At 42.2% G+C, this 26778-nt stretch overlaps 1 protein-coding gene across 2 annotated transcripts in view; it reads left to right on the plus strand.

Annotated features, from left to right (window-relative positions):
- The first annotated feature begins 920 nt into the window (after positions 1-920).
- ANKFY1 (ankyrin repeat and FYVE domain containing 1) overlaps positions 921-26778 on the plus strand; it is a 40802-nt gene continuing 14944 nt past the window's right edge. Inside the window, exons 1-11 of one of the 2 annotated variants that reach the window (XM_073665192.1) lie at positions 964-1061; positions 9854-9953; positions 11867-12059; positions 17437-17555; positions 18807-18942; positions 19117-19240; positions 21689-21838; positions 23462-23627; positions 23724-23928; positions 25322-25390; positions 25760-25959. In XM_073665192.1, coding sequence (XP_073521293.1) covers positions 17444-17555; positions 18807-18942; positions 19117-19240; positions 21689-21838; positions 23462-23627; positions 23724-23928; positions 25322-25390; positions 25760-25959 — 1162 coding nt within the window. In that variant the 5' untranslated portion in view covers positions 964-1061; positions 9854-9953; positions 11867-12059; positions 17437-17443. Of the gene's footprint in view, positions 1062-9853; positions 9954-11866; positions 12060-17436; positions 17556-18806; positions 18943-19116; positions 19241-21688; positions 21839-23461; positions 23628-23723; positions 23929-25321; positions 25391-25759; positions 25960-26778 lie in introns of both variants that reach the window. The other variant, XM_073665191.1, reaches the window with a different exon arrangement.

Consider the following 26778-nt stretch of genomic DNA (forward strand, 5'->3'; position numbering starts at 1 on the left):
ATGAAAACCTGTGGCCCTGCATGGGATTTTATTTTTTTCAATAAATTGGTGAACGAGGGATAGTGTGGGGGAGTCTTTAGACTCGCCTGGCCGAAGATGTCCCCTGCTGTAACCCATCTGACCGCTCACGCCGAGGAGCCGGAGAGAATGATTTGCTCAGTGAGTGACAGGACACAGCTCGCTGTAGGAGTCATTCTCCCCGGCTCCTCGGCGTGAGATGTCAGATGGATTACAGTGGGGGACATTTAGGACAGGTGAGTATAAGGATTTTTGTTATTTTATTCTTATTTTTACACCAGGACACAACGGGAGCAGACTACTACTACTCTCAACATTGTCCCTTACTCGCGCTGATCGCAGAGCAAGACGGGGACAATGATGAGGGCAGCATTCAGCACCCGGCGCTTGGGAAGAGCTCTAACTGTACACTGATTCCCAGGCGCCGGTGCGTGTGATACTGATGCGGCACACAGGTGCGCATGGATGTCTCCAGTACCGGACTAAGGCCTCCTTCACACGTCCATTTGGGGGCCTCACTTTGAATTTTGTCCAGTGCCCCAATTTGTCTAAAACTAGCCCTGGCCACCAGGACAGGTGGTTGACACTGCCAATGGAAAATACTGTACACCCCCCCACCCGCTGCCATACACCAGCACATGGCTCCATGCCACCAACAGGTGGTCTGGTCTCCTCACACCACGGGTAGTTTACATCACTTACACTACTAAATATTGTATCCACCTATTTTAGGAATAGCAGTGGCGTCCGGAAAAAGGAAAAGCAGATTAGGTGTCGCCCCAGATACAGCGGCAGCCATATATACTCCCCGCTATCCCAGTGTAATGAGCCCCTCTACTGTAGACGGTGTGGTATTTTCTTAATTTTGCCACTAGATGGCGCCGAACGCCTTCTCAAGGCCCAAACACAAAGGCAGCGAATGAGTCAATGGGTTTCCTTTCTTTCACATCCCCCGGGATCTACCTCACCCCGCCTGCCCGTGTTACTTCCCATCTACCCACTCTTCTCGCGATATCAGCCGGGCGGATCCATCATGGCGGAAGGTAAAGAAGTGGCCCTGGGGGAACCTAAGGGGGAGCTTTAAGGCAGGGGGCTGGCGGCAGACCCTCAGTGACAGAGCTAGTACAGCAGCTGACAGCAGGCGGCGGAAGTCCAGGTGCGCGCCTGTGTCTGGCAGAGGCTGGTCAGGTGACCCACGGCTCACTGTGCACTAGTGTCAGGCTGCACGGGGCTGCTGGCAGTGTGGGCGTGCGGTGCTGGGTGCCCTGCACCGGTTACTGGGGCTGCACAGACTGCCCCGGCCATAGCAATACACTGGTCAGCTGTAGTGTCACAGTCCACAGGAATACACAGGTCAGCTGTAGTGTCACAGTCCACAGGAATACACAGGTCAGCTGTAGTGTCACAGTCCACAGGAATACACAGGTCAGCTGTGGTGTCACAGTCCACAGGAATACACAGGTCAGCTGTAGTGTCACAGTCCACAGGAATACACAGGTCAGCTGTAGTGTCACAGTCCACAGGAATACACAGGTCAGCTGTAGTGTCACAGTCCACAGGAATACACAGGTCAGCTGTAGTGTCACAGTCCACAGGAATACACAGGTCAGCTGTAGTGTCACAGTCCACAGGAATACACAGGTCAGCTGTAGTGTCACAGTCCACAGGAATACACAGGTCAGCTGTGGTGTCACAGTCCACAGGAATACACAGGTCAGCTGTAGTGTCACAGTCCACAGGAATACACAGGTCAGCTGTGGTGTGACAGTCCACAGGAATACACAGGTCAGCTGTGGTGTCACGGTCCACAGGAATACACAGGTCAGCTGTAGTGTCACAGTCCACAGGAATACACAGGTCAGCTGTAGTGTCACAGTCCACAGGAATACACAGGTCAGCTGTAGTGTGACAGTCCACAGGAATACACTGGTCAGCTGTAGTGTGACAGTCCACAGGAATACACAGGTCAGCTGTGGTGTCACAGTCCACAGGAATACACAGGTCAGCTGTGGTGTCACAGTCCACAGGAATACACAGGTCAGCTGTAGTGTCACAGTCCACAGGAATACACAGGTCAGCTGTAGTGTCACAGTCCACAGGAATACACTGGTCAGCTGTAGTGTGACAGTCCACAGGAATACACAGGTCAGCTGTGGTGTCACGGTCCACAGGAATACACAGGTCAGCTGTAGTGTGACAGTCCACAGGAATACACTGGTCAGCTGTAGTGTGACAGTCCACAGGAATACACTGGTCAGCTGTAGTGTCACGGTCCACAGGAATACACTGGTCAGCTGTAGTGTCACGGTCCACAGGAATACACTGGTCAGCTGTAGTGTGACAGTCCACAGGAATACACTGGTCAGCTGTAGTGTCACGGTCCACAGGAATACACTGGTCAGCTGTGGTGTCACGGTCCACAGGAATACACTGGTCAGCTGTAGTGTCACGGTCCACAGGAATACACTGGTCAGCTGTAGTGTCACGGTCCACAGGAATACACTGGTCAGCTGTAGTGTCACGGTCCACAGGAATACACTGGTCAGCTGTAGTGTCACTTTCCACAGGAATACACTGGTCAGCTGTAGTGTCACTTTCCACAGGAATACACTGGTCAGCTGTAGTGTCACGGTCCACAGGAATACACTGGTCAGCTGTAGTGTCACGGTCCACAGGAATACACTGGTCAGCTGTAGTGTCACGGTCCACAGGAATACACTGGTCAGCTGTAGTGTCACGGTCCACAGGAATACACTGACCCAGTACATGCGAATGTTCTGAGCCGGTATATGGGGTACATGGGAATGTACTGACCCAGTATATGGGGTACATGGGAATACACTGACCTGGTATATGGAGAACATGGGAATATATTGACCTGGTAATGTGCTTTGTGCCAAAGGTTACTAATAAAGAAAAAATGAAAAAAGGGGGACAGAGTGCCATCCTCTCCTTACAAAAATAGGGTGACCTTTGGCGCAAAGCACTTTAGGGTGCAGAGATGCTCCATTTAAAAGGGATCTGTGTTGCCCTGATATTCCTTGTGGTGCAGTGCACTTTCCCAACAAGTACATCCCCTGACGATTTCTCATTGACAGGAGAAACGCGTCGGGAGGTTCTCTGTGGGTTATTTGAGGATCCACTTAGGTACTGCCCTTGTCAGGGCGGAGGATAATGCAGAGGGCACGACAGGGCATTTAGTTTTTATTAGTTGTCCCTGGATATCTGTGGAAGCCAGCTGGATATGGTCGCCCTCTACATCTGAACTGGGAGAGATCTAACCTTTTAAGCACTTTCTTTGGCACCCTGTCACTGTTTCTGTTTTTCTTTTGTATGGTACTGCTTAAGTGTGCTATGTTTATCATTTTAGTGCCATAAGTATCATGTGGTTCCCTGTTAGTTAACAGGACCTGCAGTATATACTTAGTATTTTGTCTTGTTTGACCTATTTAGGTCTGTGCATTTCTTAGCTATATGGTCATATCATTCTGAAAGATAGGACTTACTGATAGCAGGTTACAGAGCTGGAATAACGTGCACCAAATGCATTAAAGGGGTTGTCCAGGCTTGGGACAAAAGTCTGCTTTCTCTCTTTATACCTGCAAACTGCCTAATCGGTCATGGTTCCTCGGTATTGCCTGTGCTAGCTGGCAGTCACATGACCACGATTTGCAAACTTGCAATCACGTACAAACAAGACGAGTTTGGCTTTGCTCAGTAGAAGTCAACTGGGAGGAGCCCGATGAGGTTCGTTGGCATGTGACCACAAATCGCATACATCGAGGACACTTCTGTTGCAGTTTATGCCACTTTTGTAGTGCCCACTCAGCCACAGCTCTGGCCACTGTCCAGGACTGACACAAAAGGAAAGAGTTGTGCAAAAATTTTGCAGATTTTTTTTATTTTTCCATAATTTCAGACATTTTTTTACTGGTATAAACTGCTTGATGAATTGGCCCCTATCAGTTTAGCTCTGAACCTTGGGTGCCATTCTCCGGGACTGAGAGGCTTTCATTCAGTTACTACCGTTGGTGAGCAGCTGCTTATCAGTACTGTAGACAAGCGGTGCCACCGCCTTATTTTTAATAGTGAGCAGGGCACTCCGCCGTATCAGTGATGTCACAGAGGGATAACACGGAGTTGTGTCTTGGAAAGAAAGAACTTTTGCAGCAGTGAAATCTTTGAGAAACGAAGCAATAGAGGGGAAATAAGGGGATTACTTTGCTCTCCCACGTGTGATGATACAGTATTAGGATACATGTGTAAGGGCCTCCAGGGTTGGTCATGGATGATGTGTCTACATGCCTAAGGAAGACTTAGAGTTTTACCTTCATTGCATCCTCTTTTTTAGTTTACGTTTTCGATCCCTCTTTTACAGGCTTCTCCCTGGTTTCCCTGCTTGTAATTGGCATGTTGAAATCAATGTTTTGTCCCCATTTTACTCCAATAGTAAAGCGTAGTACTGATGGCATTATTAATACATGGTGTCAGCAGATTGCTGTGATGGTGATCACGAGGTCTCACAGCTGAATGCACAGAACTTTGGACTTTAACATGTTTCTTGATTATCCATTTGTTAGCTGTTTTTCCTAAATATTTCAGCAATGAGACCATAAATTCTTTGCATTCACAGTCATATACATTTAGTATCCTCTGTAAATATAAAGCCTTAGTCTATGTACACACATTGTCTTTTCAGATGTTAATAGGTTAAAAAATGGTGACGTTCATTCTGGCATTTTCCGCTCTGTACATTACAATACAAGTCAATGGCAAAGCTCGAAAGACACCTAGAAGTTGCCCTATTGTCTTTTGGAGCGCTTTGCCATCATTTTTGCTGAAAAAAATACTAGTGGTTTCTTAATTACCGGTATTTACTGAAGTGAAGAAAAAAAATACAGTAAATGAGGTGTCACAAAAATCACGTGAAAACCCTCAAAAAAAAAAAAACGGTGGCCAAAACTATTAGGAGTTCCTTGAAGCGTCTTTTTCTTGAAATACTCTATGGGTTAACTGAATTTAAAAAGAGGTTGTGTGCACATAACCGTTTAATGGTATCTGTTAACTCTTAGGGCCAATTCATCAAAGCTGTCATATCAAAATTCTGGTGTAAAAGCTCTGAAAAGTCACAAAATTTAGGCACAACTCGGACTTGCGACTCTTGGCGTTTTCACCCCAGTTTCTCCTAACTCTGAAAAAACGGGGGCAAGTCGGTGCTTCAACAGGAGTATGACGCCACAGCTCGCCTAATTGATGGCGAGCTGTGGTGTTCCCTACTCTAGAAATCCCACTGTTCCTGACAGGAGTGAGATTGCTGGCGTAGCAGACGGAGGCGCACACCACCACCATTAGACGCTCCAGATTCATGAAGAGGCATGCAGTATGGACGGGGTTTGTGGTTTCCAGATGTTTTTTGGCAGATTTATCAATCTCAACTTTAAAAAAAAAAAAAAAAAAAGCAGCATTTTTACACGAATGTATTCTAGTCTCCATCTGGAGAGATTTTATGTATGTTTGAATTTTTTGTGTCAATTTTGTGACATTTTAGCACCATATGCGATTGTGCTCTAAAATGAAAAGTAAAAAGCGTTTTTGTGCAACATTCATGAACCGCGTCCGCCATTTTTAAGAACTTGGCGCAGAAATGTCAACGAATACAAGACAAAAAAAGTGGCTAAACAAATTATGAATTTTGAATCTGGGTCTTTAGCTTAGAGCTTTGTTTTTTTGATCCATCAGGCTAATGTTGATATCACTTTCATAAGATTTTGGTGGAACTGTACAGGTACCCATACACCTTTTATAGTTGTCCGAATGCTCCTCTGGCTGGCAGCTCTTCCTCCCAACCATCCCATACATATGCGGCTCAGCTGAACATGCATGTTCTAAATGTGGACAGGGAATGAATCTGCTGTCAAATACTGTGACTAATCTTATATGAAAATTAAGAATCGGTCATGTTGAAATTGAACGGCCCCATCCTTCTCTTTTTCTCTACATCTGATTTTCAGAGGAAAGCCAGGACGCCCTCTTACACAATAAATGTCACAACGTGTGGCATCATCGTGCTGCTGGTCCAAACTGTGTGATGGTGCAAGCAGAGACGCCTTTGCCTCGGCAGCATCGCAGCGGTGCAGAGAAACTGAAGCTGGCCAAAGTGAATAATAGAAAAAAAGCTTGTAAGGAGATTGGCCACAGCTGATAGATTGCAGAGGTGGCCGGTAACCTAGGCAATAAATTGTAAACTATAGAATGTATAGGAATACACGTACCATTAATACCCAGCAGCTTATGGACAATCTCCACACATCTTTAGCCCCCATCTCCTCCTTCTCCTGTCCAGACTTAGCATTGTCACACTACAATAATACACTGAAGAGTGCCCTAGATGGAGCAGCACCTTTTATATGCAGAAAGACCCGACACAGACAACGGCAGCCCTGGCACACGATGCAAACATGTTTTCTTCAACGTTGCTCAAGGTGTGCTGAGCAGTGGAGTGGAGAAAATCTCTTTTAGCAGAGGATTTCACCCACTATAAATTTATGCTCAAAACCTATAACTCTGCCCTTCATCTGGCCAAACAATCCTACTTCACCACTCTCATCACTTCACTGTCCAACAATCCAAAACGACTTTTCGAAACCTTAAACTCCCTCCTGAAACCTAAAGCACAGGCCCCCACCACCAACCTCAGCAGGGAGGATCTGGCCACTAATTTCTTTGAAAAAATCAACCACATCCATCAGGACATCTCAGCCCAATCTCCTCAGTGCCTGGATCCCCTTCCCTGCCGTACTTCAAGCTCACTTGCCAGCTTTGAGCCTGTTACAGAAGAAGTTGTTACCCAGCTCATCGCTTCTTCACGGCCTACAACCTGCAACAGTGACCCCATTCCTTCACATCTCCTGCAGTCCCTCTCACCGGTGGTCACCACTCACCTGACTAAAATATTTAACCTCTCTCTTTCTTCAGGTATCTTTCCCTCCTCATTTAAACATGCCATCATAACCCCTTTACTTAAAAAGCCATCCCTGGACCAGAACTGCACTGCTAACTACAGACCTGTCTCTAATCTTCCTTTCATCTCTAAACTCCTGGAACGCTTGGTCCACTCCCGTCTAATCCGCTATCTCTCAGATAACTCTCTTCTCGACCCTTTACAATCTGGTTTCCGCTCTTTACACTCCACTGAAACTGCCCTCACTAAAGTCTCTAATGATCTACTAACAGCCAAATCCAAAGGTAACTGCTCCCTGCTGATTCTCCTGGATCTCTCTGCAGCATTTGACACTGTGGATCACCAGCTCCTCCTCACTATGCTCCGCTCTATAGGCCTCAAGGAAACCGTTCTCTCCTGGTTCTCCTCCTACCTCTCTGACCGCTCCTTCACTGCATCTTTTGCCGGCTCCTCTTCCCCTCCTCATCCCATTACTATCTGGGTTCTGCAGGGCTTAGTTGTAGGCCCCCTTCTCTTCTCTCTATACACTGCCCCTATTGGACAAACAATCAGCAGATTTGGGTTCCAGTATCATCTCTATGCTGACGACACCCAATTATACACTTCTTCCCCTGACATCACCCCTACCCTAATACAAAATGCCAAGGATTGTTTGTCTGCTGTCTCTAACATCATGTCCTCCCTCTACCTTAAGGCTGAGTTCACACGATGCGTTTTTCATGCGTTTCCGCGGCGTTTTTGCAGTTGCGTAAACGCCGCGGAAACGCATGAAAAATGCATGGTAGAAGGGCAGCAATGTTCCCCAATGGAAATCCGCATGTGCTGTGCCCATGATGCGGATTTTTCCGCAGCGTAAACGCTGCGGTCAAAAATCCGCAGCATGTCAATTAATTTTGCGGAAACGCTGCTCTTTTGCCGCCATTGACTTGCATTAGACCGCATGGAATCCGCATCACTGTATATGTTGATGCGCTTTTCATGCGGTCTAATGTGCGGATGGTACCCGGGTGTGGATGAGAGGACTCTCATCCAGACCCAGGTACCATTAAAAAAAAAAGAATAAAATAAAAAATATATATATTCTCACCTTCTGACGGCCCGCGCTGCGTCATGCTGGCTTCCCGGGCACTTCGCGGTTGAATGAAGGACCTTCGCTGACGTCAGAGTCATGTGACGGGTCACGTGACGCTGACGTCGGAAGGTCCTAAAGTCTTCACTGCCGGCAGCCGGGACCGATGAAGCAGGACACCGGGGGCCATCAGAGGGTAAAGTATAGATTTATTTTTTATTTTTTGACATTCACACACTATATAAATCCATGCCGGTTGCATGGATTTATATAGTGTAAAGTTGACAAGCACTTTCCAAGTGATGCTAAAATCGCTTGGGAAGCGCTTGTCAACCCGCATGCGGAAATGAAAGTGAAGACCGCTTCATTTCCGCATGTCCCTGGCAGGAAACCGCATGTACAATCTGCATGCGTTTTTTCCTGCCAGAGAGATGCAGAAACGCTCAGGAAAAAATCCTGAGCATTTCTGCATCGTGTGCACATACCCTAAACTGAATCTCTCCAAAACTGAACTTCTTGTGTTTCCCCCCTCTACTAACCTAACTCTACCTAACATTTAAATTACCTTGGAGGGTTCAACCATAACTCCCAAGCAGCACGCCCGCTGCCTTGGGGTCATATTCGACACTAACCTTTCCTTTACTCCCTTTATCCGATCACTCACTCGCTCTTGTCACCTGCATCTTAAAAACATCTCCAGAATCAGATCTTTTCTCACTTTTGAAACTGCTAAAACTCTTACTGTCGCTCTTATTCACTCTCGTCTGGACTACTGCAACTCTCTTCTGATCGGTCTCCCTCTTACCAAAATTTCCCCTCTCCAATCCGTCCTGAATGCGGCAGCCAGGGTCGTATATCTGTCCAGCCTCTTCACCGATGCCTCCACCTTGTGCCAGTCATTACACTGGTTACCCATTCGCTACAGGGTCCAATATAAACTCATTGCTCTCACCCACAAAGCTCTCCACAGTTCTGCACCACCTTTATATCTCCTCTCTCATCTCTTGTCTATCGTCCTACACGTGCCCTCCGTTCCACAAATGACCTAAGACTAACATCCCCCATAATCCGAACCTCGCACCTCCATCTCCAAGACTTCTCTCGTGCTGCGCCAGTTCTCTGGAATGCTCTACCCCAGACGATCTGATTGATGCCTAGCCCCGATGTCTTCAAGCGAGCTTTAAAAACCCATCTCTTTAAACAAGCCTACCACCTCAAATACCCAGTAAACTAACTTTCCCCTGTTCCCTTCTAAATACTATTCAGAATCTGCTCCCTACTGTTCATCTGTCTCTACACCCTCCATGCACACGATAACTGCACTCGGTAATTGAGTATTGCACTTGAACATACAGGCTGATGACCGGATCATACCTGAAATAACAAGCACGTTTCACCTATTGTGTCCCCCCTTTTCCTTGTAGATTGTAAGCTTGCGAGCAGCGACCTCACTCCTAATGTAACTGTTTAAACTGTCTTACCTTGTATTAAGTTTATTGTCTGTACATGTCTCCCCGCTTAATTGTAAAGTGCTGCGGAATATGTTGGATCTATATAAATAAAAATTATTATTATAATGTAAAATCGCCCTTTTATTGAGAACATATAGGATTTTCAATAAGGGGTCAATTGCAAAGTTGCTTTGCACTATATAAATTAATAATAACATTGCAAGCACTTTGCAATTTCTCCCATTTAAGAAGTTGAGAGAACCCCTTTTAAAGGTACGAACACAAGGTTAAAAAATAAATGCACCACAAATCTGTGGTGCGTTTTGTAATTTGTATTTTCTTGTGGATTCGCAGAGAAAATGACCATTAAAATGGCATCAAACGGGATGAAACGCAGTCAAAATCGACAAGATAAATTAACACTCTGAAATCTGCACCGCAGGACAATTTCATGGTATGTGGATGAGATTACTTCACGGCTGGTGCTGGAGCGTACCCCATTCACGGCTAGTGTCAAAAATCAGCCGAGGATTTCCAAACCTGAAGCATGCTCTATCTATTGCCTTAATGCTGCAGGTTTTTACCACGTAGTGAAATCTGCGTAACACGTGGATTACATTGTGAGTTTTGGTGCCGTGTAACTTTTAGGCCGGATCATGTGGAGCGTATTTTCGGTCTGTGTGGATAGCACACGGACCAATGTGAGTGAATGGGTACGTTCAGATGAGCATTTTCTGCATGGACTGAGTTTTGTTTGATGAAAAAATAAATTAAAAAAAGAAGCAGCATGGTAGTCTTTTTTTTGTAGGAGACTCTGTTCTAGAACTCAAAGGGTGCTTCCATGTGGCATCTGGTTTTAATGGATCAATTGCAAACATTGCATAGAAACTGAATTGGAGCTTTTGTTATTTTTTTTAATTGTGAATGTAAAGACTGGATATCTAAAATGCACATGGATAAAATGTAAAAGTAAAAAAATGGATGCACTGAATGAAAAAAACACTTTTATTTTTCTTGACAAAAATATATGGTTTCATACGCTCGTTCGTCGGGTGATTTCTGTCGCACTTAGACATGCATAAAATCATGAAACCAGCATTCGGAAGAACGCGCTTTCCCAGTTAGGGTCTTGCCCAAATGGGCCTTTAGGTTGTGTATGCACATACCCTAAAGGGTCACTAGAAAATGTCTATATGCTGACGGGCGTCTCGCGGTGCATGAGTCATCTGCTTCTCTGATCACTTCTGCACAGGGGATAGGATGGCACATCATCTCATTAAACGAGCACAGCGCTATAACGCTCTAATTGTTCACTTCCTTTGTCTTAAAGTGTAAGACCAGTTACTGGCATGATACAATAATGAAAGTGATGATCTTTCCGAGGAAGCGACAGTCTCTCCTTAGGAGTTTGAGCTATTTCTTAAGGATGAGAATCTGTCATCAGGTGGAGCGAGTGAAACATGTCCAGCCCCAGTGTTGTTTCAGCCTTTGGCTTCTCTGCACTTTCCGCTATACTTGATAATTTAGCAGTAATTGTGATGAATGATGATTATGTAGCTTCACATTTCTGAATGATGCTGTTGGATTCCTTTTACTGCGTCCCCAGGGGCTCATTGTATTTTCTGGCAAATTTGTCCTCAGCATTATTATAAATGATGTGTAATGCGAGTGTATGGCCTGAACCATTCATCCTTTTAAGTACGCAGTACAGATGGCCATTTATAATACAAAGTGATAGGTGCATAGATAATGTGAGCTTTTTATTTCAAGTTTTCTAGGTATTCTAGGATGTCTATATATTATACACGGTCTTCTTAAAGGGAAATTGTCAGAGAACCTGCAGCATGTCAGAGAAAGCTTCTCTCCACCCAATTCCAGTTGATTGACAGGTATCTCTCTATGTATGCACATGGGAGAGACCTGTCAATCAACTGCAGTTGGGACGGGAGAAGCCAACCGGCTTTATACCCGACTAGTCAGGTTGTCTCCTTATAGTTTTCCACTGGCTTTTCAAACTGTTTCTCTGAAACACCACAGCGTTTCATAGAAGACATTCCAGGCTGCAGATGTGCAGCCAGGCTCTCATTCATGCTGCATGTGGTTCGGACAGCGTGAATTTAGTGACAAGTTCCCTTTAACTGTTGACAAGACTTGACAGGTGCCAGATTCTAAAATGTTTTTCATTAACTGAAGACAGTCCATAAGTATATAATATGTAATTCTAAAGGGTGACAACCTGGGCAGCATGAATCTGTTGACGGGTTCCCTTTACTGGAATTTCTCTTTACTTGTTATTATTTGCCCTGTAGACCAAAGCTTTATAAACAGTAAAATGTGCAAACTAATTTTTTTATTTTTCTGTTAAAGAGGAAGTGGGCAAATTACAGAAGCACTTGGCTCTTCTACGCCAGGAATATGTGAAATTGCAGCAGAAACTGGCAGAAACAGAGAAGAAATGCACCCTTCTAGCAGCCCAGACAAACAAAGAGGCTTCCGACGACTCCTTCATCAGTCGTCTCCTGGCTATCGTCGCACAGTTGTACCGACAGGAGCAGTACAGGTAACATGACGGAATATTTCTTACTTTATTGCAGAGTGTTTTCACGCTTTTATGTCCTTAAAGGGACCCTGTTACTATTTTTTTATGTCTGAACTAAGACTAGCACTTTAATCAGTGCCTGTGCTGCATTCCATAAAGGGGTATATAACTCGCTGACTCCCCCTGTATACCCCCGAAAAACCTTTTGAAATTCTCCAGAGAACTAGGTAAATCCTGCCGGTCTGGTCCAATAGATGTCCTTGCTGGGGCGCTTGCGCACTTTGCTCTGCCATATTGTGGGCAGAGCCTAAAACATAAGGGCGCATGCACCTGCACAGAGACATCGCTGGCTCGCGCTGCTCACTTTGCTCTGCCCTACTGCAGGCAGAGCCTAAAACAGAATTGCACATGTGCCCTTATGTTTTGGGCTCTGCCCACAGTAGGGCAGAGCACAGTGCTTAGGCGCGAGCCGGTGATGTCTCTGCACAGGCGCTAGATTTCGCCTATCTGTGGATGATGCAGGAGGTGTCATCCAGGTCAATCAGAGAATTAGGATGGCGATCAGAAGCCGGGAAGAGGGATAGATGCATTAGCAAGGACGCCTATTGGAGAGCTTCAAAATGTTTTTGGGTGGTATACAGGGGGAGTCGGGGTTATATACCCCTTTATGGAATGCAGCACAGGCGCTGATTAAGGTGCTAGTCTTACTTCAGACATAAAAAACTTTAATCACAATGCAGTTCTTAGACGGCAATACATTTATCCCCTTAGCTATAATTTATTTTCATCTATACCGACATTTATAGCATATGACCACTGCAACCAATCAACACTAAAGAGATGAGGCTTTTTCTTGAAAGGGCTTAAAGTATATCTTTATTATAAACATATTTAAAATATATTAAAGAATACAATATGTACTCATATATGTAAATACAAATATACACAAAGAGCGGGTACAAGTACAGGAAACCAAATGGTGTGTATACCTGGATAAAAGTTTAATGTGCAGCACTGCTACCTCTAAAGTCCAAACCAAAAATAAAGTGCATAAAGTTACATATAAGGTGTAAGTAATATACCCTGTGACCCAGTATGAATCTTAGTCCTACTCAGTAGACCCTAAAAGTAAATCCACTTACATGTCAAAACAATATTACACACCTAATGTCAATTGTATACATCATATAAATGGTATATAGTATCACTATTTTGTGGTAATGGGTTTATAAAATATTAAGCCCATGAGATAAAGGGTCTTATCACTGTAATGAAAAACACCTTTTCATAATTGTACCCCATAGAAATGTAGGGCGTAACTATGAACCCAAAAAGTGATAAGTGCAATCATTGTGTTGGACAAAAATGAACATCAAGAGACCATAGATAGCAGGACACAATAGTTAGACGTAGAGGTAACGTTACCAGCCGTGCAGGGAACCAGGGACCCACCACACCCGAGGCGCGTTTTGCTACGGAAATTTTTATCCAGGGGTCATTATCGGACTGAATAGAGACAGATATCATGGAACGGGCAGCTAGGAACAGCCCGGAGCAGGCCACATCCCCTGCTATTATCAGAAAGCTGGGTGTTCCTCATGGGGGGAGCTGCACACTGGTGTGTGACGTAATGTCGCGGACAGGAGGAGGAGGGAGCAGTGAGGTGGAGATCCTGTCACACGGAATTGCAAGGGTTTTAAAAATAATTAAAGCGCACTGGGCATCTCATCTTTATAGTGTGTGGGAACAGTACAAAAAATGTTATCTCCCCAGAATACCCCTTTAAGCTGTTCACATCTGCATTGGAGCCTCTGTCATAGATTCTATCATTTGTTTACATGAAAAATACTCCATGCAGAATTTTTTTCCAAAGACACTTTGTCAGGATTTGTTGAATTCCATTATAAGTCAATAGGGATCCAGATGTAAACAAAGCTGTACACAGGAACAACCTTCAGGGCTTCCCCAAATGGGATAACTCACATTTTAAATGAAGGGGTTGTACCAAGTTGAAAGATGGCTTACTAACTGTGGCAGTCTGTTCGTTGAAACCCCCAGTGATCCCAAAAATGGAACTATTCTGCAGTGTGTCTGAATGGAGCAAAGCTTGAGCGCACGTAACGTTTTTTCATTCGTTCTCTCCATTCATGCTGGAGATAATCTAGTGCAGAGCGCACTGTCTCCGGCAGTCTTTTATCGAATTAATAAAACGGAAGTGTGCATGGTCAATCTTCCCTCCATTCAGATGGGGATCTGTAGAGCCCCATTCTTGGGATCACTGGTTCCATCTGTCTGACTCCCAACAATCAGAAAGTTCTCCCCTATCCTTTGAATATGTTAAAACTTGTCACTAACCCTTTTTTGCTTTATGTAGATACAGCAGGACAAAAGGTCAGTGTCATTTCATAGAGCTTCTGACATGATGGATACATCAGGAGTTGTGATTGGTTCTGGTACTGATTCCCATCCCCCCTACTAATGATTAAACAAAGGGATACTGTTGTTCTTCCCAGGGCCTTGCTATTGTCAGATCTTTGTGAAAGTCAAGAGTCAGAAAGTGCAGTTGTAATGGATTGTGGGTGAAGTAACGAGGCCATCTTTTCCACATTTAGTAACCGTCCCTCAAGGTTTTTAAGATAGCCATCTCATGCCTTCATTTACAAGGCCTCATATTTCTTTCCATTTCTAGATGTCTTGGTAGTAGTTGTGGTTTTGTTAAATTAGAGGTCACTAAGAGCTATCCCAGGCACTGCCGCTATGACCACACTATAGAAAAAAAAAAATATATATATATATATATATAATACACATATATAATACACATAGTGACTTCCTAAGGTCACATTCAATAGAACCCTCACTGCAGATGAAAATGACAGAAGAACACCCACTATGGTCCTGATTCATCAAAGCTTTTACATCACTATTCAGGTGTAAAAAGCTTTGAAATGTTGCATAATTTTGGCACAACTGGTGGCTGCACTAAAATTGTGACTTTATCCGTTTTCACACCATTTTTGCCCAGCTCCAACAAAGTGGGTGAAGCTGGGATGGGACAGTGGTGTGGCGTCCACCGATGGTCAAATTCATGATGAGCGTCTGACTCCAGCCCATCTCCTCATCAAGATCAGAGTGGACAACACGCCGTTCTTGATGTATCGGACCCTCCATATTTATAGTAGCAACATTTCATTTATTTTTCAACATTTGCGTAAAAGTCAGTTTTCTATTTAAATTGGAATATTTCTGTGCAGTGATGTATAGTTCTCATACACTGCTGGTTGATCTTTTAGTATTTAGTGTACTTCCAGTAAGTTTTGGACAGTTTTTTTTAACTGTATAATTGTGTGCCCCATTACGTTTAGTTCTACCCTAGTATGGTGTTGCCCATTGATGGTGCTTCCAAGGCCTGGCACTTAAGACTGGCATAAAGCCAGATTAAATGAAGACTAGAATAGCCATGATATCTTTATGTATGTAAATTAAAGTTAATATTGTGTAGACAAGATATTTGTGAATTGTCATGAAATGCCCAAACCAAAGGCAGCATGAATTAGAGCCTGGCTGCACGATTGCAGCCAGATATGTGTTACTTTAAATGCCGAACTGGTTGGGCACTATAGGCAGAGACAAGACTATTTGGGAGCTGCCCCACTGTAGGTAATAGACAGCACTATCTCAATGTACACACAGAGACTCCTAGTTTCCCTCCGCATTCAATTTTTATGTGGTCTGTGGTCACAAATCAGCTTAGAGGAGCTAAAATAAAGACAGATTAAAGAGTTAGAAACCCTACTATTGGACCATCAGAACAAGCTCACTGAAGGATTCTCGGTTAATCCATTCTGCACCAAACAATAGACAGTGAAAGAAAGAGGCCATATAAGATAAAGTGTTCAAAATCTTTTTTTTGAAAGTACATGTATTTGGCTAAAAATCATTTTTGTAATTGGGTTAATGAACCCCAATTACAAAAAAAATGATTTTTTTGCCAAATACATGTACTTTGAAAAAAAAATGTTGTCCCCAAAAGCAGACAAAAATTTTAAAGCCATGTGATGACTGTAAACATGTACCATAATTGAACTAGGCATAATGTGGTATGAACCTTTATAGTCTTGCACAATGATAAAATGGTTATCCAGAGTCTCATTTCTGCATCAGGTACTGACGTGTGCCGTGGTCTGTCAGATGGTGTGCTTGTATCGTAGTCTATTTAATCGAAGAGGTGCTTGATACTTGCCGGGCTGTGCATGAGACTGGGGAAATGGCCAAAGTATGCCCCTCAGTAGTGCTCTCCCGTCCTGATGCAGAAGGTAGAGGCGTTGTATAACACCTTTAATGTAGTATCTAGATGTATCATAAACAGTAAAAACTGCAATGTGAGTTCTTTCATTGGGAAAATGATGGAAAGCATGTTTTGCAGAGCTTGCTACACTGCTAAGCAGTATAACTACCGATTTATTGCTAAGCTAGTTCCTGTGTGCATTTCCGGGAAAGAAGCTTTTATCACAGGATACTGGTAGAAAGCTGATTTCCCTGCAGTGGAGGCAATTTCTGCATTCTCCATGATTTTTGCACCGGTTAGGTTTCCTGCTTTGCAACATTCCTGCCACTGACTCCATTCATTCATTGTATGAAGTCTTGTATTTTTTCATTGTAAATGTTCATGAGTCCCAGTATGACCTCTCTCATGCCTGCAGAATTTTGTCACCGCCTTATGAGTCTGGGATTTTGATACAAAGAAGAGCTTTATAAAATGAAGTACCTAAAAGAAAAGTAGTAAACTTCACCTGACTGCATACAAAAGGATCTGACAGCTCATCTTATGTGACCCTTAGTAAATACTTGTATTCCCCCTGCAATAAAGTTCTGGATCAAGCTTTTTTTTTTCTATAACTGTCCATTGTAGCGTTCCTCTGCTTATTTCTCCAAAAAGTTTATGTATAAACTGACATCTGGGTGTTGCCATTCCCCCCTCATCAAAGGGACATGTCGCTACGCAGTCCGATATGACCAGCTCTAATTATACAATGTGAAACTCCTCTAAATGATAACACAAAGCTGCTAATTTATTAATAATTTCCCCACATGGAGCATCATTGTTGTGTGCTGGAAAATCAAGCCTTTTCCATGCAGGCTCCACCACGCAACTAACAAAGGTGAAAAGATCTGCTGCTCCGTCATGTTGGATATCACAGGACTTCTTTAGGGGTCTTGTGGAGCCCATAGTAGCACCTGATAGAGATACCCATCCATGCAGGATACCATCACTTAGTAGGGGGAGGAAAACCCCTTTAGGTACTGAAAATACCATGCAATTCTTACAACTTATAGCAGTGCAAAGATTATTATAAGACACACAGGTTTCATGTATTTGTTTCCTTATGTGCCTTAGTGACCTAATGATAAAAGTTGGAGATCAAGACATCAATGCTCACAAGTTTGTGTTGGCTGCAAGAAGTGAGGCCTGGAGCTTGGCCAGTTTGGCTTCGACAAAGGAACTAAACCTGTCAGGTGAGGAAAGTCTGAGTTCTGCTTTACAACACTAGATTTACTTAATATGTTCTTTATGTTCCTACTGTGAATACATGTCTGTCTTTCAATACCATATTTTACAAAAAAAGGAACACAGCAGCACTCTGTCAGGTCCAAGATATATGCAAACACTGAGTGCATGAGATCTAAACTGCATTGTTGCTCAACAGAATGTACTTACAAAAATTAAGGTTCTTAGCGCATAAATTGGCCGATTCATGTTCGCCCATCAACCACGGCAAGGTGACCTTTCTCTGACGGGTACCTATCCTGATATCCAACAGACTTATTGATTTTGGATCTGACAAACCTCCTTAAAGATAAAGAAAAGAAAAACATTTTTGGTATAAACTCTTTCTTAAAAGTCTGATGTGTAAAAATACAGAATTAACACCTACATTAAACACCATAAAGAGGGGAAAAAAGTGAAAATGCTAGGATTGTAAGTTTTTTTTAGTTACCTCAACGCCTTTAAAAATATGCATTAAAAAGCGATCAAAACATTAAATAAAAATGTCAGCTCACGACGCAAAAAAAACCCTGACTTAGCTCCATTAATAGAAAAATAAAAATGTTACTTGTTTCAGAAAATGCCAACGCAAAGTAAAAAAAAACTATATATAAATAGTGTGTACATGTATGTATATGTATCTGTGTATATAGATATATATAATTTTTTTTTTTACAAAATTCTGCTGATATATATTTTTTCATCACTTAAAAAGGAAAAGGAAAATTGATGCAAGTTTGTTACCTCTGTAATTGCACTGACGCGGACAGTCCTTTTTCTGGGTTATTTTTACCGTACGATTCATTAAAAACATAAACAAAAAACAATGGCAGAATTGCATTCTTTTCTCCATTTCATCTCAGTTGGAATTTACCCCCTCCCCTCCCCGTCTTTCAGTATGTTGTATGGCAAAATGAATCGAAATGAAAGCTCGCCCCACAAAAAAAGAAGCCCTCATACGGCAACATGTTGGCGGAAAACTAAAGAAGTTATGGCTCCTGGAAGAAAAGGAGATAAAAACGAAAGGGCAAAAAGGAAAAACTCCCTGGTCTTTGAAGGGTTAAGGATGGCCTATTGTGTAGAGATGAATCCACACAAGCAGACATCATTTATTTTGTCTTCACAGTAGTCTGTAGTGCATTAGGAACGTGTTGATGATTCTCTCTGCGGCCGCCGTGTACGGGGTAAAACCTTGTTCACAAAGTCCGATCTGTCCTCAGATTCTAACCCCGAGGTGACCATGGCAATGCTTCGTTGGATCTACACTGATGAGCTGGACTTGCGGGAAGATGATATCTACTTAACAGAATTGATGAAACTTGCAAATAGATTTCAGCTCCAGCTTCTCAGAGAAAGGTACAACGCTCACATTTCCCTCCAAGCATCATTGTAGTTGTCATGCTACTTTCAGATATAGCATGATTATATTGCAATCTACAATGGGGGCAGCATATGGTCTAGGGATTTTCTACTTTCTGTGAAGCAAATATCTAATTTTTCTGGATGGCTCCGTTTGTGCTTTTATGGCAGGTGTGAAAAGGGCGTCATGTCACTGGTAAATGTGAGGAACTGCATCCGCTTCTACCAGACAGCAGAGGAACTCAATGCCACCACACTGTTGAACTATTGTGCCGAGATTATTGCTAGTCACTGGGTAAGAAGACAATAAATTAGGCCGAATAAATAGCTGTGCTGTGTTTTTCTGGTCAATGCGACTTCACTTATACGTATACATCTACAATATTCTGTCATTGCCACTGTTTTTCATATTACACCTTACACACAGACTTGAGGCTGTGCTAACTAACTTGTAATGTTTAGCATTTTATGTACAGTGCTCAGCAGAAATGAGTACACCCCCTTTGAAAAGTAAGATCTTAAACAATATTTCACTGAACACGAGCAATTTCCAATATTTTGACAAGACTGACTTTCATAGAACAGTTTTTAAACCCATAACATGAAAGTAAGGTTAATAATATAGCTATCATTACAAAATCTTCAGTTTTACTCACATTATGTGATGCAAAAATGAATACACCCTACATTAAAAACTACTACATCTAGTATTTAGTATGACCATCATGGTTTTTAAGGGCAGCACCAAGTCTTCTAGGCAAGGAATGAACAAGTTGGCGAGATATTGCAACTAGTGATGACCGAGTGTGCTCGTTTAACCCTTTAACCGAGCATGCTTGGGTGCTTACCAAGTATCTTCGGTGTGCTGGTATATTATGTTCAAGTCCCTGCATCTGCATGATTTATGGCTGTTACACAGCCTCAACACATACCTGTTTATTAGGAAATCCTCACATTTGTTGAGGCTGTCTTACAGCTGTAAATCATGTAGACGCAGGGACTCAAACATAATATACCAGCACTCCGAAGATACTCGGTAAGCACCCGAGCATGCTTGGCTAAAAGGTTAAACGAGCACGCTCGGTTATCACTAATTGCAACATCTTTCTTTTTCCATTCTTCAAGATCGACCTATTTTAGAGGCTGGATGGAGAGCGATGCTAAACTTGTCTTTTCAGAATTCCCCATAGGCATTTGGTTGGGTTCAGATCTGGAGACCTACTTGGCCACTGAATCACTTTCACCCTGTTCTTTTTAAGAAATGTAACTCTGACCTTAGATGTGTGCTTTGGATCATTGTCATGTTGGAAAAGTGCATGTCTACCAAGCAGGGCTGTGGAGTCGGTAAGCCAAACCACCAACTCTGACTCCGACTCCTCAATTTCCCTGACTTCCAACTCCACAGCACTGCCTCACTACTGCTCATGTACATAAAGTGCAGCACAGATTTATCTCCACCAAAAGCCGAGATCCTTAGATCAGGAACAGAACAGACCTTTATAGGACTTTCATAACCTTCCCAAATTCTTATGAAATCATTTACAGCACATCCTGCATTGTACTAATGAACCCAATTTATTATATATTTTAGGAGTCAGTCGGTCCATTTTATACAAACTCTGACTCCACCAAAATGGACACCGACTCTGACTCCACAGCCCTGCTACCAAGGGCACAGAGTGATGGTAGCATCTTATCTTTCAATATAAAGCAGTATATCTGTGAATTCATGATAACAATGAAATGTAGCTCCCTGACACCAGCCGCACTCGCGTAGCCCCACATAAGAACACTGTCACCACCATGTTTCATGTTGGGCACCATGCATTTTTCTTTGTATTTTTCACCTATGCAACACCAACATTTATCTTGGTCTCATCACTCCAGAGTACAGAGTCCCAGTAATCTTCATATTTTTCAGCATGGGCCCTGTCAAATAGTAAGCAGGCTTTTTTGTGCATGGGCTTTAGGAGAGGCTTCCTTTTATAGGTGACGCCCATCCATGCCTTTCTTCCGCAGTATACAACTAATAGTGCCACCTGAAACACTCCAGTTTGACTTTCTACTTCTAACTGCAGTGAACTTGCATGTTGATTTTCATCAGTTCTTCTCATCAGAAGATGCTCCTTCTTAGGTGTTAACTTTTGTGGACTTCCAGGACATGTCTGTTAGATGGTTGCAGTTCCATCTTTATTACATATTTGTATCACTTTTGCTACAATATTCTGACTGATCAGTAAAGTCTTGCTGATTTTCTTGTAGCCTTTACCTTTCTAGTGTAAAGAAATTATTTTCTTTCTCATGTCTTGTGACATTTCTCTTCCTTGTGGTGCCATTGCTGACAGCATGAATTGGGAAAGGGTTTTCTTTAAGTAACACCTTTTTACAGTCAATAGTTCACAGGACACATGTTTAATGAATAACTAGACTTACTTGTGGTTAAATTCTTGTTAAAATTTTATAGTCTGAACATTATCTTTGCTCCTAAGACTTTTATTGGGGTGTACTCATTTTTGCGACATGGTCTTTTAGGTGTGAAAATTAGGAGATCTTGTTTACAATCAATGGCCCACATTTAGGGAGTATTTTGTAGAATGGTATCCCATAGAAAATGCTGATTCTGAAACGAAACTAAAGGCTTTCTGACAAATCTGATGGGGTGTACACTTTTATGCTGAGCACTGTTTATGATGCGGTAGGCAGATGCATAATAATTTATATTTACTTTGCTTGTACCTTTTAGGATGACCTAAGAAAGGAAGACTTCAGCTCAATGAGTGCCCAGCTGCTGTACAAAATGTTTAAATCAAAGACTCAGTTCCCGTTACATAAAGCAATTAAAGTGGAAAGAGAAGATGTCGTTTTTTTGTATCTGATAGAAATGGATTCCCAGGTATGGTAACAATACAGCAAAAATAAAACTTGGACACAAAATCCATGAAAGAATTTACGATAGATTAAGAACGGTTGGTCTTTTATTGTTAGTTTCCCATAAAAAGAGAGGCAGGTGGATTTTGTGGCTGCTGTGTCTGTTTTTTTATGCAGGTTCTATAACATAAATATCCTCATATTATTAATTTAGATTGCAATGTTATAATAGTTGTACTGATCAGATATAGTTTCTCACACAACTATACATTATGTATCATTAGATTATTTATAACCCAAAATGCCATTTGTTGTGAGATAAGCATCTAGCCCTTATTTAAATGCTGATATAGTGTCGGCCATTACTACGGTAACTCCTGTGGTAGGGAATTTCACATCTGATTGTTTTAACTGTAAAGAACTCTTTTATATTTAGCTGCCAGAATCGCCTTTCCTCCACCCGTAATGAAGGTGCCCTGGCCTTTTTAGAAACACTTATGTTAAAATTTTTATGGACTAATCCTGTGTAAATCTAGATGTAATGTAGTGTAGGTATAATAATCTACTCATCAAAACAGCGCTGCTCCGGACATCTTTTGGGTCATGTGTCGACTATTCCAACTTGCTCTATGGAGTGTCAGAATGAATCTCCACAAGCTTGCCCTGTAATAGCGACTTAGGGCTCACACATAAACCTCAATGGGAGCCAGAAGCCACTATAGCAGTGCAAGCTTGTGGAGATTCATTTTGATGCTCCATACACTTACATTGTAAAAGCCACTTCCGTCTTGCATATGAGGCCCAGTGTGATCTGTAGGTTTGGAACTTCAGCCACGTGACTGAGAAGAGGACCGGAGCATCGCAGGAACACTGCGGTCGGTGAGTATATTAATGCACCTACACTGCACTACATATACATTTTCACAGGTTCAGCCCATAAAAATTTTAATGGGAGTGTTTCTTTATGGTCTATGGAAGGAATAAGTAATGCGCCAGTCCTTTGTATTGACCACACATGTACTTATACATATACTGTAAATGACACCACCTCTGAGGCGTCTTTTTTTCTAAGTAAAACTAGCCTAATTTTTCTCACATCTCATTATCCAAGAGACCTTCCATCCCATATAATAATATAGTTGTCTGCTTTTGAACTGAGTCTAGGGTTCCAATATCCTTTTTAGAATGTGCAGCCTAGAGCTTGATGCCATATTCTATGTGGCCTTTGTTTTTTTAACGATCTTTGGCTCGATCTCATGCCATGGTGACTTGATGGATGAAAAATCTGTAGGAAGATCGATCTTGTGCAAGCCTAGATAGGTCCACCGAGGTCTTCCGACCATGATGCCCAGTGATGTGGCCTTACAAAAGATTTATAGAGGGGTAAAAATACGTTGAGATCACGGGATTTTATTTCTCTTTTTATACACCCTAAAATCTTGTTTGCTTTTGCGGCTGCTGCTTGACATTGAGTACTGCTGCTCAGCTTATTTGTAAGCAGAATACCCAAGTCCTTCTCCTGCCCTGTATCCCTTGTATATTTCCATGTAATGTGTATGCAGCAATACAATTACTCTGGCCTAGATGCATTACTTTACGTTTTGCCATGAGATTTCAGATCAGCAAAATTGTTTCATTTTCTTTTCAGTTGCCCGATAAGTTAAATGAGCTGGACCAAAATGGAGATCTTGCCCTGGATCTTGCACTGTCTCGGAAGCTAGAGGGTATAGCTACGACCTTAGTTAACAGTAGGGCAGATGTTGATATGGTAGACAAGAAAGGTTGGAGTCTGTTGCACAAAGCAATCCAGAGGGGTGAGTAGACATTAGTTTTAGGTACAGGGTATGGTTTGGTATTCTATTTCTACTGTAGGTTTTATCCTGCATGTCGTATTATTTATTTTTCAACAGATGATAAGTTTGCTGCCAATTTCCTCATTAAAAATGGTGCACTTGTAAATGCTGCTACACTTGGGGAACACGAGACTCCACTACATCTGGTAGCTGCTTGCACAATGAAGGACCGCTCTTTGGAAGTCATGTCCGATATAGCACAAATTGCTGAGGCACTTCTGCATGCAGGAGCTAATCCCAACATGCAGGACAGCAAAGGAAGGTAGGCTTATGCTTTACTGTGGGGCTCATTACAAGGGCAGTCTAATTAACAAAACCTTTTTTCGTATAGCCCCCTTTGCTGAAATTAAAGTGGAAAGTGTATTGTAAAGTGTTGATTTTTGTTTTTTTTATTTGTTTGCTCTGAATGATCTTTCTGGTCACGCATTTCACAGACTGATTTAGTTGCTTTAAATGGGCACTGTGTAAGGGTTAATTTCACCTTTGCTGCTTAATATCTGGTTTTCTCACAGGGATTGTCACATATCTTCTTTATAATTGTTTTAAAGAGTTGAAAAACTGAGCTAGGCCATATTCATGCATCCATTTCCATTATGCGACCTCATCATTGTGCTGACTTTTTTTCACTGATCCTTTTGCTTGAATGGGTGAGATCTATATGGAAGACTACAGTAGGGCATGTCTCAATTTTTTTATGCCGACCCTCATTCAGTAAAGAAAACCTGACATGTCAGTAGCCCCATCGAATATCGTGTCTATGTGCTATCAGTGGAAAAAAAACAGACGACATGCACATGGCAAACACCTGTGAAGAAAGCCCACCTAAAAATATTGGAAGAAGACATAATATTCTTAGGTGGGCTGCTGAGCAAAATATCCATTCCTTCTATGGAAAATGGAGCTCCTTGCCACACTTCTATAAAGACCCCCAAACTCTTCACTTTGGATATTTGGCATATGTATAATGTGGATACTGTGAAATATAACCGTGTCTGAGAGTAACTGTTTACTGACGGTTCAACCCTGTATATGACAAACAGATCAAATAGAAGTCATTTGAAGACATGTTCCTCAAAAGTAACAATGTCCAAAATGGGTATTTCAGTGAAAATATAGTTTGAAGATCTGTCCGCACTGCTCTAGTTGGTTAACAGATCGGGAAAGACTTAGGTGATTGACATGTTTCTCACTATGGGAGAGACCTGTCAATCACCTCTAGCAACACTGGTAGATGCCAGCCAAAGGTGGAGCCGGACTAGCCTTGTCTCCGGATATGGTCCCTGGCCAGATCTTAACACTGTATTTTCTCTGAAATGCTGGAGTGTTTCACAGTGAATATACTTGGCTACAATTGTGCAGCCAGACTTTGATTGATGCTGCCTGTGGTTTGGGCAGCATAAATCAAATGACAGGTTTCCATTAATAAAGAAAGGGAAGCTACTTGCTGGTAAGTATTCTCTTATTGGCCCTACTGAATGAAAGAACAAAAGGCAAAATTCTGTATTTTTCACTGTTCCCAAATGTCTAAAAGATGAATACACCTGTAAGTACCCTTTACATTTGGACGTTGTGTCATTAACAGCAGATGTTTAATATTTTCCCTCCCATTGACGAGCCGCTACTAAGTGGAGATTTCTCCTAATTCTTGTTTTCAGGACTCCTCTACATACAGCGATTATTTCTAGAAACGAGTATGTGTTTAACCAGCTGCTTCAATGCAAACAGTAAGTAAGAAGAGACTGACTTCTGGTTTGGCTGTTTTTACAGATATTGATTTCAGGTTCTATAGTACATTGTCCATCAGATGACTAATACATTTTGCTCACTGGATACAAACTATTCTCTTCCCATGGTATGAATTTACCAAGAATCAATCCTGGGCTGCAGATATACTTTATATAATATGACATATGTGGTCCATAGGAGCCTAGAATTGCCTGATTAATTTTTAGAATTGGAACTCCCATTGCCAGAGAGATGCACGAGGAATGATAGGAATAGCAGTTTTTAATTTGATGATGCCGCTCATTGTACAAGTATGTCCTGCATTGTACTTAACGTGTCCTCTTAGGATAATGTCTTTTTTTCGTTAGACTAGATTTAGAGCTTAAAGATCATGAAGGAAGCACGGCATTGTGGCTTGCTGTCCAGTACATCACCGTGTCCTCTGATCAGTCTGTGAACCCTTTTGATGATGTCCCTGTTGTAAATGGCACTTCATTTGACGAGAATAGTTTTGCAGCCAGACTAATAAAGCGAGGCAGTAACACAGATGCCCCCGACACAGTAACAGGTAAAAACAAGAGGTTTGTATTCACTACAGAGCTATGTCTTCAATAATGAAACTTCACGCTCCAAGGGTTTTCATCATCTTCATTGTTGATTTGCTCGAGATTTACGTAACTTTTCCTTCATAGAGGATTATCACAGAGAGGCAATTTTTGAAAATGAACGTATAAAATGCTGTTTTTCATGTATTTTTCTTTGTTTAAAAGTCTATGTTGAGTAATTCTATTTACTCAACAGGGACAAATCCAGAATTGAAACCTTGGGGGGAGCGAAGGGTGGAAAAATAGCGGCACTTGCCCAGGAGAATTTTAGTTTGTTCAGTCTTGCCCCTGACCCGTTCCCTTTTAATGTAGCTAATATTCTCATCCTGCAGACTATATAAGAGATTACCACACAGACACAGTTGGAGACAGAATACAAGCCTCCTGACATACCTGTTTTAGTAAATAGTTTTATACTTTGTGAAGTTGCAATTTTGGAGAATCTTTTCCTTGAACTTTGTTATTTGTCCTGGAAATGTGTATATGGATTATTATTTTTCTTTTCCCAACACATTCTAAAACTATCCAGTCTTCACTTACACTATGGGCACAACATAACAGAACAATGGGGACATTTTCTCTGATTATAGACCTTTTTCTTTCCTTCTCCATCCTGCCCTAAGTGCTATGACAAATTCACCTGCCAAGATAGTGTTGGCTCCTCACTTATACAACAATTCCCAATCTGTTAACACAAAAAATTCACACCCCAGAAACCTAAATAAATTAAAATCTCAGTCCAAATCCCAAAATTAATTGATATGCCAGACTATACCCCAAAA

The sequence above is a fragment of the Phyllobates terribilis genome, unplaced genomic scaffold, assembly GCF_046119375.1.
Source record: "Phyllobates terribilis strain yellow unplaced genomic scaffold, ASM4611937v1 Scaffold_2__4_contigs__length_985480577, whole genome shotgun sequence".
NCBI lineage: Eukaryota > Metazoa > Chordata > Amphibia > Anura > Dendrobatidae > Phyllobates > Phyllobates terribilis.